The sequence below is a fragment of the Monodelphis domestica genome, chromosome 6 (assembly GCF_027887165.1).
Source record: "Monodelphis domestica isolate mMonDom1 chromosome 6, mMonDom1.pri, whole genome shotgun sequence".
Taxonomy (NCBI): domain Eukaryota; kingdom Metazoa; phylum Chordata; class Mammalia; order Didelphimorphia; family Didelphidae; genus Monodelphis; species Monodelphis domestica.
In genome coordinates, this window is record NC_077232.1 from 23,720,949 (window position 1) to 23,737,681 (window position 16,733).

The window sequence follows — 16,733 nt, forward strand, 5'->3', positions numbered from 1 at the left end:
TTCATGCCCGCTCAGTATTTTTCTACTCTACTCTGCTTTCCCCTGAGTATTTCCCTAGGAGTTACAATGAATAATTTTTCAGTGACCTGGAAATGATTATCAAGGTGTGGGGTGGCAGGGAATGAAGATGCTGACTTTTTGGAGTAGAAGAAAACAGTTCCTTGATTCTTATTCTATAATCCCCACTTCCCCACTTAAAAAACTTATGGAAAATATTGAAGATTTTTTCTTTGTTGTTAATTGCTGGCAAGAAGTGCTATGTAACCACAGAATGTCAGATCCTCAATGGATTTTATGACATCTCCATCATCATTTCAATTATCCATGCTTTGAGTTGCAACCCCAACTCTTCATTAACCCTTAAAACATGTATTCACTTATTTGACAAATCTTGTTTTGATATCCCCTGACTTTCATATTTATTACCTTCTTTCTCTCTATGCAGCCATCACTCTGGTTCAGCCTGGCATTCCCTGTCATGTGGATTATTACAGTAGCCTTGTGGCTGTTCTCTTTTCTTCAGCATTTTGCTAATAAAATTTATCCTCTGTATGATTAATGAAAGGGTTTTGCCAAAGTGCAGATCTACTCAATTGTAACCCTTTAATGAGGAAATGAACTGCAATTATTTCACATTGACTTGAACATCCTCTGTTGACTACTAAAACCTTTCCAATATGGTTCCTCTGTTTTTATTTTTCCAGCTTTGTTATAAATTATTCAGCTTGCTAAAACCTGACATTAAATCAAATTGGTCTCAGTTGTCTTCACTAATGACCTTTCATATCTCATCACTGAAGTTGTAGATCAGCTTCCCTCTGTGGATCCAATGATTTTACTCTTTTTTAAATCTTTCTTATCCTTATAGATGCAACTTTAACAACCGTTCCTGCATGACAACTCTCCTTGGAGTCTCTGTGACTAATAAATCTTTTCTCAGTATTGCTTGTGTCTCTGTGTATATAAATTGTATACAATATGTATGCAGCATATGTACATGATTTCCTTATACAGCTATTGAATGTACTTATTACATATATGCATGCATATATATAATAAACATTTTATATGTGCACGTTATCTCCCCTGACAGATTGTAACATTCTTAAGAGCAATTAGTATATTATTCTTACCTTGGTATATTTAAAAACTAAAAGTGAATGCCTTATACCGATAATATATTATATTATAATGATAATAAATAATGCTTCTTGATTGGTTGAAATTAAGATAATGCCAGTCACAAAGAATCTTAATGCATATAAAATAAAATGCAAGTACTCAAAGACTCTATACTAATTACATAGTCTCTGACCATCTTGATAACAGGGAATTTCTATCTACCTTCTAGCAGCAGATCCCTTCTTTTTTTTTTTTAAACCCTTACCTTCTGTCTTGGAGTCAATACTGTTTATTGGCTCAAAGGCAGAAGAGTGGTAAGGGCTAGGAAATGGGGGTCAAGTGACTCGCCCAGGGTCACACAGCTGGGAAGTGTCTGAGACCAGATTTAAATCTAGGACCTCCCATCTCTAGGCCTGGCTCTCAATCCACTGAGCTACTCAGCTGCCCCCTAGCAGATCCCTTCTAATGAAATTAAATTGGTAGTATCATTGTGTTGCTCATATTATGAATGTCCAAGGACACAGATTCAAAAACTGCCTCTGTCCTTGTCCAGTTCCTTGATCTTGAGCAAATAACTCATTTGAACACTGAATATTAGCCTAAGAGTCAAACTTAGAGATTAACTATCCTTTTAAAGCCTGTTATTTAATAGATTGTGATAATTTGGTTTAATATCTCATAGATGGAAAACTTCCTATAAAATATAAAAGCTAATATCAAATTGGAAATTTGAAGATCAAATTTACATGACAATTTTTGTCATTAGCTGCAATTCAATAGTTCAGTTGAGTGCTATTTTTTGTGACCCTATGTCTGATAACATGTCAGGTCTTTTTATAGCACTATCTCCCAAAGTCTGTCCAATCTCAGGTTACTGTTTTCATGACACTATTTATCCATCTCATCACCTGACTTCCATTTTTCTTCTTGTTTTCAATCATTCCCAAAATCACAGTCTCTTCCAAAGAGTCCTCTCTTTCATTTTGTGGCCAAGGTATTTAAGTTTCAGTATTTGATATTCTAGTGAATAGTTTGACTTAATTCATTTAAGTATTAGTTGATTTATCATGATCATAATAGATTTTTATATTTTTTCAGAGCACTTTTCAATAAATTGACTCATCTGACATGGGGCTCATGGCTTACAGGTAGGGAAACTGAGTTTTGGTTAAGTCATTCATCTGTTATTTTGAACAGTACCAAAACTATTGCAGGGTGATATCTTGACTCATTTGTGAATTTGATTTAAATCAGTTATGATTGCATAAAATCTTCAGCTTCAATCTTTCTTCCAGAGTCATTGAAGTCCAGTGGCATGCAAATATCAGAATGACTGACAATGGCATATATTACAGTAAATGACTTTGGCATCTTCCACTTCTTATCAACATCTAAGGACTTCACTGAACTTGCTTCATTGGCATAAATTGTTCTCATCTACCCAAATCCACCAGAGGAAATCTTCACATGTGTGGGGTAAACACCACCCTGACCCAGCTCACCAATGGGTTTGTGTCCTGTTGTTTATCCTCAGCCTGGTTTAGCCTGCCTTCTGAGATGCTGTTACCAGGGTATGACTGCTATGCAGCATGCTACGGCTTCTTGGAGCCACAGGTGAGACCTGGGTGAAAGGTAGATACTCAAGGTAGGTAAGCAACCCTGAAAAGAGCTTGGCGAGACCTCCCCTCCCACCATAAATGCTAGCTACCTCTCCATGAATATCCAATACACCCCACTTAGTTAAGTAAAAGTGAATCAACTACCCAGCCTCACAACTTATGTGACATCCATGTGTAGACTTCATGTCTACTAATTTCTAGTAAAGAGATCCTCTCTAAAATACTACAGCATTATTATCTGTCTGCATAGACAGAGCATGAAGGGGAAAGGAGGGAGACATTGAGGTTCTATGAGGAAAATCTTAGAGAAGAAAAAAATGCATAATTTAGAAACTCAGAGCAAGTCAGTCATGAAAAATATGATATTTTGGTGATAAAGTCAACTTTTTAAAAAATAACATAATAAGCATAATGGCTTTGTATTATCTATAATATGTTTTCTCACTAATAGATTTAGTTATGATGATGATCTTAGTAACCAACAAGCCAATCCCTTCATTTTACAAATGAGGAAACTGAGGCACAGAAAAATTAAATTACATGCCTAGGGTCAAACAAATAAATGTTGAGGCAAGATTTTCAAACCCCAAAATTTCCTGAATCCATCTTAAAAGTTCTATTTATTTTATTATACCATCATTTGCCTTACACTGCCCATATTTCTTAGCTTGTCTATTTTGCCATCCTCTAAGAATCTGAAGCCATACTGAAATTATTTTCCTAAGGTATTATATTGAGGTCACTTTTCTAGTGCTGATTTCTACAGGCAGTGCATTACCTTTATTCTCATTACATTCTTCTTGTTCAGGTTTTTTAGTCAATTTTTGTTACTCCATTTGGGGTTTTCTTAGCAAAATTCCTGGAGTGGCTAGCCATTTCCTTCTCCAGTTCATTTTATAAATGAGGAAACTGAGGCAAACTGGGTTAAATGACCAGAGTCACATACCTAGTAACTGCCTAACGATGGATTTGAACTCAGATATTCCTGATTCTAAGCCAGTCTCTCAATTTACTCTGCCACTTAGCTTCTATAGAATTTGAACTTTGTTTAGATTCTATTCTCTCAGCCAGTAGGCACTTTGGAAAAGATCTTAAAGAATCTATGCCTAAATACTAAAAATTCCTAATAGGCTCAAAAAGAAATGTTGACAGAAAGTCTTCAGTGGAAGTTTTATAAAGATCAAAATAGAAGAATTTCAATTATCACTGAATACAAGAAACACGTATTAGAAGATATTTCTAATTACTATTCCACCATTATAATCTAATCTACTAAGAATCAGTGAAACAATAAGCATTTGTTAAACTGCTACTCTGTTCCAAATGATATGAAGGAAAAATCAGAAAAGAATCCCTGTACTTAACCAGATTGTATTTTGGAGAGACTATATATAAATGTGTGTTGTCAAAATAAAGAATTTTAGTTGTGATGGAGAGTATTAAGAGCAACTGGAAGGTTCAGGAAACACTACATAGAAGGTTGTACTTGATCATGGTAATAATGTAACTACGGATTCTAAAAGGTGGAATTAAGGAAGGAATGCATTCCAGAATTGAAGGTCAGTCTGTACCTAAGATCAGAGAAGAGTGACAGAATATTGAGTGTGAGAAATGGTGAGGTCAATTTAGTTTGACTTTGGATTTATTAAAAAGAATAATATGTGACAATTATATAAGAAAACATTCATTATTCAGTACCTACTATACACACAATTGGTAAATATATAAACATAGTAGCTAACAATAATAGCTAATATTTACATAGTATTTAAAATTTTTCATTGCACTTTACAAAAGTAACTATCCCAACAATCATGTAAAATAGATGCTAATATTTTCTCCAATTTATAGATAAGGAAACTAATATTCAGAGAGGTGAATTATTTTGCCCAGGCTCAGACAACGAAGAAGTGTCCATTAGAGAATATTGACCCAATCTTTCCTGACTTCATTATTTACCTTCTCTCTACTGGGCCACCTAGTTATAATAGAGGGCACCCATCTTCAAAGAGAATAGAATAGAATTTAGAAAACAAAAGGGTTGATAAAGGATTCCAAAGTACCAGTTAGGTTGGGTAGACTAAGTTCAAAGGAAGTTTTCTAGAACATGGAAAACATGAGCAGTGAGGGACAACTAGATGGCAGGAAGAATTGGCAAACAGTTAATAGTTTTTATATTCAGCCCTAAGTAAGCAGTATTCATACAATCTCTTTATTCTCCACTCTAGGACTTGTTTCAAATAGGTACCTCTTTTTCCAGGAGGTTCTTTCATAATGAAGAACAGAATGGAATAGAGAGGGAAAAACAATATTTAGGAGCCATAAAGTCGGGATAGAATTTCTTACTTACTTGAAACTCAGTATCTTCATAGATATTTTGTGTAGATAGTTCAAAATGTACTCTAAAATCACCTTCAACTGCAAAACCTATCATCTTTTAGACTATCTTTATGTATAACGATAGCTATCTGTACCTAGCCATAACTATATCTTTTTATCTATCAATATGCACATTTAAGGAAATAGACAAATATTCCTTTGTATTTTTGAGATTCAGAAATTTTTTTTAACTTTTTAATGATATGTAAATTAAACTTTGTCTCAAAATATGAGAAAATCTTTGACCTTTGTGATACATTAATACCAATAAAACGGCACAGGAAAATTGGAACTGATATTATAGACATAATAAGGCACATGAAAATTTAATTGACTCGAATAATTTTATTAATATTTTGTATATTTTTCATTAAATATTTCCCAAATACAATTACTTTTAACACTTTTAAACATTTTAAACACTTAAAACATTTTTTAATTTTGAATTCCAATTTCTCTCTTCTCCCATTCCTCCTTCACTTCATAAAAAGCAAGCAAAATGATATTGATTTTACATGTGAAATCATGTATGACATTTCCTTTTTAGCCATATTGCAAAAGAAAACATCCAAAAAAGCATTAAAAATAAAGAAAGTAAAAAAAAAGAAAATATTTTAGTCTGTATAAGAGTTCATCAGTTCTCTCACTCTGGAAGCAGATTTTTTTTTTCATCTTGGGTCATTCCCAGTTTTCTTGGATCATTATCTTTTTAAGATTAGGTATGTCTTTTATAATTGATTATCATTCTAATACTGTTATGACCATATATAATGTTCTCCTAGGTCTGCTCATTTCACTTTGCAGTAGTCCATGTAAGATTTCCCTATGAGACTTTTTGAGAAACTATTCTGTTAATCATTTTATAGCACAATAGTATTATATCAGAATCACTCTACAACTTACTCTGTTATTCCCCAATGAATTGGGTGGAATTGCCTCAATTTGCAATTCTTTGTCATTACAAAAAGATCTACTATCAGTATATTGGTGTAAATAGAAGCTTTTTTCCTTTTCTTTATGTCTTTGAGGTGCAGATCTAGTAGTGGTAGTACTGGTTTAATGGCTATTCACTATTTTACAACCCCTTACACATAGTTTCAAATTCTTCTCTAGAATTGTTGGTCAATTCACCAAAAGGCATTAGTGTATAGACATTACTGCTAATAATAACTAACTTCCATACAGTACAGCAAGGTTTGTAAAGTGATTTAAAAATATTTTCTCATTTTATCTCCCAAAAATCTTAGAAGGAAGAAACTATTATGATCCATATTATATATATATATATATATATATATATATATATATATATATATAAATAAACTGAGACAGAGTTTAAGAGATTAAAGGCTTTGACCATGGTCATACAGCGAATAAGTGTTTCAGATTGTTTTGAATTCATTTCTTCTTTACTCCAACTCTAATAGTCTATGAACTGGGCCATTAATGTCTGCTCAATTGTCAAATGACATGAAAAAGAATTTAGGAAATTAATCATAAAACATATAAAGTAAATATTTATTCAAAAATAATTTAACCAAATCTCTTTTATTTTATAGAAGAGGAAGCAGAGTCGAAAATAAATGAAGAGAAATCAACTTTGAATTCATTATTTACAGAGGTATATTACCTAGAAAAAAATGGCAGAAGTAAATATTACATTGGCAGTGGAATTCTTTTTCCTTGGATTTGCTGACCTTCCTAATCTTCAAGGGTTTCTCTTTCTGATTTTCCTTATTATTTACTTGAGTATATTGATAGGAAATGGCCTCATTATTGTGATAACTAAGCTAGAACCAAGTCTCCAAACTCCTATGTATTTTTTCCTAGGAAACTTCTCTTTCTTGGAGATCTGTTACACATCAGTCACTCTTCCCAAAATGCTAATAGATCTTTGGACACAGAAAAGAAAAATTTCTTTCCTGGGCTGTGCTACACAACTTTTCTTTATTCTTATCCTAGGAGTTACTGAGTGCTTTCTTCTGTCTGTTATGGCATATGATCGCTTTGTGGCAATTTGTAAGCCTCTCTATTATACTCTAATAATGAACCATACAATGTGTGTTTGGCTGGTTATTGGCTCTTGGATAATTGGGATTCCAATTCTCATAGGTCTCACATACCAGATTTTCTCTCTGCCATTCTGTGGTTCAAACAAGCTTGAACATGTCTTCTGTGATATCCCACCATTACTGAAGGTGGCCTGTGGGGACATTTCTATGGAAGAGTACAGTATTTATGTTGATGCTGGAATATTTGGAATGTTTCCTTTTCTTTTCATATCTGGATCATATGCCAAAATAATTGCTGCCATTCTGAAGTTGCCATCATCCAAGGGGAGATACAAAGCCTTTTTTACTTGTTCTTCCCACCTCATAGTTGTCACCTTGTACTTTGGGTCTGCTGGTATTTCTTATTTGATGCCCAATTCCAGTCACTCAACAGTAACTGAAATATTGTTTTCTCTTTTCTATACCATTCTGACTCCACTGTTTAACCCCCTAATATATAGTCTGAGGAACAAAGATTTCATTGTAGCAATGAGAAAATTATTACCTAAATGTGTGGGGTTAAGAAACACATAGATTGATTTACCATTATTGTTACTCATCCCCACCCCCAATTCCTATGGAATATGACTCCCATCTTTTCTCCAGCTGTTCTCTATAATCATTATTTTTCCTTTTTTGGTAATCCTTATCAATAAACGAACATCTTTCCATTACAAGAATTATTTTTTCAGTCTTTACTTGCTATCAATGTATCAAATAATCTGCTTTATTACTCTAAAGGCAATATGCCCCAATATATTGAAAGCTGGCTATCAAAAAACTGTTATTCAGAGTTTACCTCTAGCATCTACTGGCTATTTGACCTTGAGACTTTCTGTTAAATTCTGATTTCCTCAGGAATCTAAGTTAAAAATAAGCTAAAAAAATGTTTGCTAATGTGCTTTGGTGGATTGTTGGTAAAAGGAGATTCATCCTAGGGAATTAGCTATATGAATTTATGTCCAACCCCAGACACACACACACATGCATGCACACACATGCACACACACACACACACTAACAAGTGTAAATTAAATATAATTTTGATCATGATATTCTAATGGTCACATAACAAATATGTTTCATATTTGAGATTTTAATGAAGATTTTTCCAAGTCAGTAATTCATGCCCAACTGCCTCTCACTCATCAAAGAACTCCATTATAAATATCAATTCAATTTCCATTCATTTCTACTTGCAAGTATCCAGAAGACATGAAAAGTCAAAGCCCTTTTTAGAAGTATTTCTCTCTTATTTTTCTATGGAAAATTGTAAAATACTTTAGTTATAAAATGCGATGAAAAAAAATTACAATCTATGCAAATAAATGAAATAAATAAGCTACATCTTTCCCTCTAGATGAATGTTGACATAATTTTAAAAAGTATCATTTTATAATCCTTAATCATATTAATATTATAAAATATAAATGATTAGTAGGAGGAGGAGAAGGAAGAGGAGGATGAGGAGGAGGAGGAGGAGAAGAAGAACAAGAAGAAGAAGAAGAAGAAGAAGAAGAAAGAAAGAAAGAAAGAAAGAAAGAAAGAAAGAAAGAAAGAAAGAAAGAAAGAAAGAAGAAAGAAAGAAAGAAAGAAAGAAAGAAAGAAAGAAAGAAAGAAAGAAAGAAAGAAAGAAAGAAAGAAAGAAAGAAAGAAAGAAAGAAAGAAAGAAAGAAAGGAAGAAAGAAGGAAGAAAGGAAGGAAGGAAGGAAGGAAGGAAGGAAGGAAGGAAGGAAGGAAGGAAGGAAGGAAGGAAGGAAGGAAGGAAGGAAGGAAGAAAGAAAGAAAAAAGAAAGAAAGAAAGAAAGAAAGAAAGAAAGAAAGAAAGAAAGAAAGAAAGAAAGAAAGAAAGAAAGAAAGAAAGAAAGAAAGAAAGAAAGAAAGAAAGAAAGAAAGAAAGAAAGAAAGAAAGAAAGAAAGAAAGAAAGAAAGAAAGAAAGAAAGAAAGAAAGGAAGGAAGGAAGGAAGGAAGGAAGGAAGGAAGAAAGAAAGGAAGGAAGGAAGGAAGGAAGAAAGGAAGAAAGAAAGAGAGAAAGAAAGAAAGAGAGAAAAGAATAAAGTAGAAAGAAGAAAATATTGATAGAGGATTTTGAGATCTAAGAGGATTTGTCATTTCATCATGAGGTTTCACTGTACTGTGGGTTTAAAAAAAATAAAGATATATCTTTTTCCATATCACAGTTTGTATGGATGGATACTGAACTGTACACAATGTAAATGCAGTATGCCGCTACCCCTTGTACAAGTTTGCCAGTGTGAAATTGTACATGGCTTAGCTCAAAGTGTGAGTTTCTGTATTGACTGATGTAATGAAAGGCTACCAACCACAGTATTTATTATGTTCTGTATCCTGGTCTCTGATTGACTTGGTGTTTATACGAGTGTGGGAAAGGTTAATAAGAATATGAAAAAAGGTTTATAGGAGAGTGGGAAGGGTTTATAAAGTCTTAAAATGTATATAAATAATAAAATAAATATAATACCACTACTGTGTGGATTTCCACCTATCATGGGGGTCTTTGTAACTCACACAATAGATGAGGAATCATGTTATTTGAGTTGATATATATGGAAAGAGAAACAGAAGAAGCTGTATTAACATCTTATACTATAGAACTATGGTACATAAATACAGGGCAATCAACAACATATTAAGGTCTCCTCAATCCATATATTGAATTAGAAAATCATATATATGCATCATCTATACTTAATTTTACTTTTTTATTTATTTCATTAATTATTTCACAATTGTCTTTTCATCTGATTTTCTAGCACTCTGAAGTAGTTACAGGTCACATGAGCCTCCCCCCCCCCACAGTTTATATTTGACTTTGCTGCTAAAATACAGAATAATTGTAAAGAAAGAAGAGGGCAGATAGTTGGAGTAGCAGATATACACTGATTTGGGAGTCAAGAAGACTCTGCTTCATGAATTCAAATCTAGCCTCAGACACTTAATAGTGGTCTGACCCTGAGTATGTAACTTAACTATGTTTTCCTCAATTCCTTATCTGTAAAACAAGTTGGGAACAAAAAGGGCAAACCACTCTAGTATCTTTGCCAAGAAAATTCTGGTCATGAAGAGTTGGATATGACTAAGCAACAAGAAAGAAAGAAGAATTCTGAAAGTAGGAAATAGATTACTTGTATCATATATTGATGTGGTATAATACTGATGAGTAATTCCAATAATCTAGCCATCTTCTGGGTCTTCCTATCATATGAAAACTGAATAACACATGCTTTCCTATATTTCCCAATTCATAACTTTATCAGCTTATGGGATGAAAAACTATTAAAAGTGAAATTCAATGCTGATAGATTTTTATCTGGTCAATTGGGTATATTTTTCTCATTTTTATGAATAGGGGGTAAATGGTTTTTGAGGGTAGAAATGAAAAGAAACTTCTTTTGAAATTATTATTCCTCAGTTAAATTTCTGTTAGAAAAATAAATCATAAAAAAGACATAATGAATGTTATAATATGACATGTACCTTTTATGTTAAGAAAGGAAAACTCAATGTATTGAAAGGAAAATTCTAATATTAGCAGAAAATACACTAAAATTGTAGAAGAATATCAGGTAATTTTTCATGGTATATATTTTTAGCCGAATTCTGTGGACATAAATGGAAAATGAGCAACTGTAAAATATTAAAGATGGAAAAGGATTTTACATTGTAGAGAGAGAAAACATAAATTTCTGATGAAACTGGTGTCATGAATAGAGAACTCACCAAATCAGATTAGTCAGAAGAAATGTACAAATCAAGTCAATGGAAAACCTGGTGACTAATTAAAAATGAAAGGATGTCATAATGATGCTAAAATTGTGGTACAGTCTAGAATGTGTTAAACTGAATGAAGAAACGACCAAAAATAGTTTCTTCAAAAAAGCTTGTTTTGTTTTAGGTATATTAGAGAACTTTAAGAAAACAAAGAAGGGTAAGACAGGAATGATGAGTGTTTTAGAAACCCCATTAAAATATTTATGCTTCAATCCACATTAAGAATTAGTTAGTTCTCTCTGGAGGTAGATGATATTTTTATTTATGTGCCCTTTGGAATTTTCTTGCATTATTACCTGATCCAGTATAGCAAAATCTTTCAATTAATCATCATATGATATTGCTATTAACATATATGATCTTCTACTAGTTGTGCTCATATTTCTTTGTATCGATTCATAAAGGACTTTTCAGGTTTTTCTGCAGCCATCCAGTTTATCATTCTTTATAACACAATAGTAATCCATCACAATCATATACAACAATTCATTCCTCAATTAATGGACATCCCCTCAAATTCCAGTTTTTGATACTACAAAAAGAATTGCTTTGAATATTTTTTAAATAGGACTTTCCCCTTTTCTTTGATCTCTTTGAGATATATACCAAGTTCTGGTTTTGCTGGATTAAAGTGTAGGCATAGCTATATAGACCTTAGAGTAGAGATCCAAATTGTTCTCCATAATAGTTGGACAAATTCACAACTCTACCAAGAATGCTTTTGTGGGTCACAATTAAAATACACAACAGAGAGAAAGCATAGCTACTAAATTCTCATTTTGATTCTTTTGATTTAAGCCAAGTTAAATGACATTTGGTCTCAAAGTGAATGGATAAAAATCATTAATATGAAGCTAATTGAAATAAATAAGGAGACAGCAAAAAATTACAACATAGTTGCCATTGTTGAATTTGAGGTATCATAGTAAAATAAACTGTTGTCTTGAGTACAGAATTAACAGAAGCTATTTCTGAAGTTCAAGCTATATACTTAAGATACTCTGAAAGATATATTTATTTTCCCAAGCCAACTTTCCTCATAGGTCCCTTTTAAATTTATATCTATTTTGCTTTCAATATTTTCTACTTGTTACCTTCTTTCATAAATGAAGAATGTGAAGTACACTGAAGTGAGTTTATTTATTTGTTTGAAATTTATTATTTATTTGCTTAAGCAGTTGGTTAATAGTACAGCTAATATGGAAAGCCAAGATTTTGACTTATGAATAAGAATACTACTAATCAAACTGCAATCCATCTAATGTATTTCTGTATATATATATATATATATATATATATATATATATATAATTTTTGTCTGACAAAGAGTATTGGCTTCTGCTATTGAGAATCCTTAAGAGATATAGGAATATCTATAACTGCTTTTACTCTGGTATGAAGAGATTTTACTCTTAAATAAATTCATATAAAATATTTAAAATATTTAATTATGTTATCTTCCTGCAGATCCCATTAGTCATATTCAAACAAAGGCTTAATAGTGTTGTTTTTAGTTTTTGTTTGTTTGTTTTGCCAAGTTACTATATCACTATAGCACAGCTCACTTCTTCTCTGAGATTATTCCAAAATTGTACATCTCCCTATGATTGGAATAATTCTCAGTGTTGCAAATTAATTTTATTTACACCCTTTTTTGACCTAATATCACTTTATCAAACATTGGGTATATCTTTCCATATATGCTTTATTTTTATGCATGTATATATGTATAGTTGTGATCAACCACAGTGATGGCAAATAGTGCCAGGAACAACAACTTCCCAACACCAAGAAAAACAAGAAGAAGGGCTTGATGCTGGATAATTTTTAAAGAGGAAAAACACAGGCTACAGAGGAAATAGAAGAAGTACAAATTAATACACCATAACCTTCCAAAAAATGGAAATTATCCACAAGCTCTTGAAAAATTTAAATTGGAACTTATCAAAAAAGACGGAAGCCTTCTGGCAAGAAAATTGGGAAATAGTTCAAAAAGAAAATAACAGTTTAAAGGACAAGAACTCCCAATTAGAGAAACAACTGGAAACCACAAAAATCAGGATAGATCAAACCGAAAAGGAAAACCAGTCCTTAAATTTCAGAATTAGGAAATTGGAGGCCAATGACCTTGAAAAACAGCAATAATAAATGAAGCAAAGTTAAATGACTGACAAAATAGAAGGAAACATAAAATATATCTCTGACAAGATGATAGATCAGGAAAACAGAGCACAAAGAGATAATTTGAGAATCATTGGTCTACCTGAAAACCCAGAAATAAACAGAAATCTTGACATCATACTACAAGAAATTATCCAAGAAAATTTCCCTGATGTTCTTGTACAAGGTGGCAAAATAAACATTGAAAGAGTTCATAGAACACCCTCTACACTAAATCCTCAAATGACAACTTCCAGGAATATAATTGCCAAATTCAAGAGCTTCCAAGCTAAGGAGAAATTTTCCAAGAAGACAAAAAGAGACAATTCAGATACCAAGGAGAACCCATCAGGATTACACAGGATCTGGCAGCTTCTGCACTAAAGGACTGCAAGGCTTGGAATATGATATTAAGAAAGGCAAAAGAATTGGGTCTTCAACCAAGTATCACCAAACCACCAAAACTGACTATATAATTCCAGGGTAAAAGTATGGGCATTCAAGAAAACAGAAGATTTCCAAGTATTTTTAAAGAAATGACAAGAACTGGAAAGTTTGATATCCAAACACAAACATGAAGAGAAACATGAAAAGGTAAATAGGAAAGAGAGGGAAAAGGGGGGAAAGGGTTTTTTATTCAACTTCTTCTTTAAGGGCTTCAATAAGATCCATTATTTATATTAATACATGGAGAAAGTGTTATTTGTAACTCTCAAAAATTATATTCACTCTTATAGTAAACAGAAGAATCATTCACAGGAAGAGATTGGGGTAATAAGTACTATAATATGATATGCAAAAAAAAAAAGAAAAAGGGAGGGGAAATTGAAGATGGCACCAAGAGATATTTTAAGAAATAAAATAAATAGAATAATCTTTATCACATAAAGATACACATGGGAAGGGGAGGGGAAGAATACTCTTATAAGGAGAGGAAGAGAGTGCTAATAAGTAATATTTAAACCATACTCTGAGTGGAGTCCATTTTGAGAGAGAAGAGAATCTGGATTCATTGGGATATTGGATTCTCTCTTACCCTACAGAGAAAGTGAGAAGAGAAAACTAAGGGGCATAGGGGAACATGGGTCACAAAAAGGGAGGGAAAGAGAGTGGGGAGGGAACATAACAGACCATAAAAATATAAGAAGGGAACAAAAAGGGAGCAGGCAGAAAGGGAAGCATTTTAAGGGTGGGGATTAGGAGGATTGATTAAAAGCAAACCACTGGTTTAAAAGGATAGAGCAAAAGAAGGAAGTACAGAACTAGTAGAGAATATCAAAATGGTGGGGAATACACAATGTCAATCAAAACTTTGAACATGAATGGGATGAATGAAAAGGACAGTGGATTACAATTCAAAATCCCAGCATATGTTGTCTACAAGAAACACACCTGAAGAGGGTAGACACTCTAAAAGTTAGAATTAAAGATTGGAGGAAAACATAATGAGCCTCAACTGATAGAAAGAAGGCAGGAGTTGCAATAATGATATCTGACAAAGCCAAAGTAAAAATAGATCTGATTAAAAGGGATAGGGAAGGTAACTACATCCTGATAAAAGTCAGAATAGACAATGAGGAAATATCAGTAATCAACATGTATGCACCAAATGGTATAACATCTGAATTTCTAAAGGAAAAACTAGTGGAATTGAAGGAGGAAGTATATAGTAAAACTATACAAGTGGGAGACCTGAATCTACTACTATTAAATTTAGATAAATGAAATGAAAAAAAAATAAATAAGAAAGTGGTAAGAGACATGAATGAAATCTGAGAAAAAATAGGGTTAATAGATATATGGAGAAAAATAAATAGAGACAAAAAGGAATAAACCTTCTTTTCAGCAACACATAGTATATTCACAAAGATTGACCATGTATTAGGTCATAAAAATATGGTAAACAAATACAGAAAAGCAGAAATAATAAATGTGTACTTGTCAAATCATGATTCAATAAAAATTATAATCAGTAAGGGTACATGGAGAGCCAAATCAAAAATTGATTTGAAATTAAATAATATAGTTCTCCAAAATTGGTAAGACAACAAAATCATAGAAAGAATTAATAATTTCATTGAAGAAAATGACAATGATAAGACATCCCTTCAAAATCTATGGGATGTAGCCAAAGCAGTACTCACAGGAAAATTTATATCCTTGAGTTCATACATTAACAAATTACGGAGGGCAGAGTTCAATGAATTGGACATGCAAATCAAAAAACTTGAAAGAGAACAAATTTAAAATCCCCAGAAGAAAACTAAATTAGAGATCCAAAAAATTATGGGAGAAATTAATGAAATTCAAAGTGAAAGAACTATTAAGCTGATCAATGAGACTAGAAGCAGGTATTTTGAAAAAAAAAAACAAACAAAATAGACAAAGTACAGGTCAATCTAATGAAAGAAAGGAAAGAAGAATACCAAATTAACAGTATGATACATGAAAAGGGAGACCTCACCTCCAATGAAGAGGAAATTAAGACAATCATTAAAAACTATTTTGACCAATTATATGGCAATAACTATGCCAATCTAAGTGAAATGGATGAATATTTACAAAAAAAAATTAAATTGCCTAAATTAACAGAAGAAGAAATAGAATTCTTAAATAATACAATATCAGAAAAATAAATTGAACAAGGAAAAAAATCCCCAGGGCCTGATGGATTCACAATGAATTCTATCAAACATTCAAAGAACAACTAATCCCAATATTATGCAAAGTATTTGACATAATAAGCTAAGAGGGAGTTCTGCCAAATTCCTTTTATGACAAAAATATATTACTGATTCCAAAGCCAGGCAGGTAAAAACAGAGAAAGAAAACTATAGACCAATTTCGTTAATGAACATAGATGCAAAAATCTTAAATAGGATACTAGCAAAAAGACTCCAGCAAGTCATCACAGGGTAATTCATTATGATCAGGTAGGATTCATACCAGAAACACAAGGATGGTTCAATATTAGGAAAACCATCCACATAATAGATGATATTAACAAGCAAACCAATAAAAATGACATGATTATCTCAATAGATGCAGAAAAAGCCTTTGACAAATATTAACACCCATTCCTATTGAAAATATTAGAATGTATAGGAATAGAAGGGCCTTTCCTAAAAATAATAAGCAGTATTTAAATCCATCAGCCAACATAATCTTTAATAGGTATGAACTAGAAGCCTTCCCAATAAGTTCAGGAGTGAAACAAGGATGCCCATTATTACCTCTTTTATTTAACATTGTATTAGAAACACTGGCAGTAGCAATTAGAGAAGAAAAATAAATTGAATATATTAAAATGGGCACTGAGGAGACCAAGTTATCACTCATTCCAGATGATATGATGGTCTACTTAAGGAATCCTAGAGGATCAAATAAAAGCTAGTGGAAATAATCAACAACCTTAGCAAAGTTTCAGGATACAAAATAAACCCATATAAATCAACAGCATTTCTATATATCTTCAACACATCACAGAAACAAAAATTAGAAAGAGAAATTCCATTTAAAATCACCCTAGAAAATATAAAATACTTAGGAATCTATCTGCCAGGACAAACAGAGGAACCATATGAATACAATTACAAAACACTTTCCACA

At 32.3% G+C, this 16,733-nt stretch overlaps 1 protein-coding gene across 1 annotated transcript; it reads left to right on the forward strand.

The window, feature by feature from the left end:
• The first annotated feature begins 6,760 nt into the window (after nt 1–6,760).
• Nucleotides 6,761–7,705, forward strand: LOC100617328 (olfactory receptor 10AG1-like). The gene has a single exon (XM_003341504.2). It carries the CDS (start codon nt 6,761–6,763, stop codon nt 7,703–7,705), a length of 945 nt encoding a protein of 314 aa, XP_003341552.2.
• Nucleotides 7,706–16,733: the final 9,028 nt, after the last annotated feature.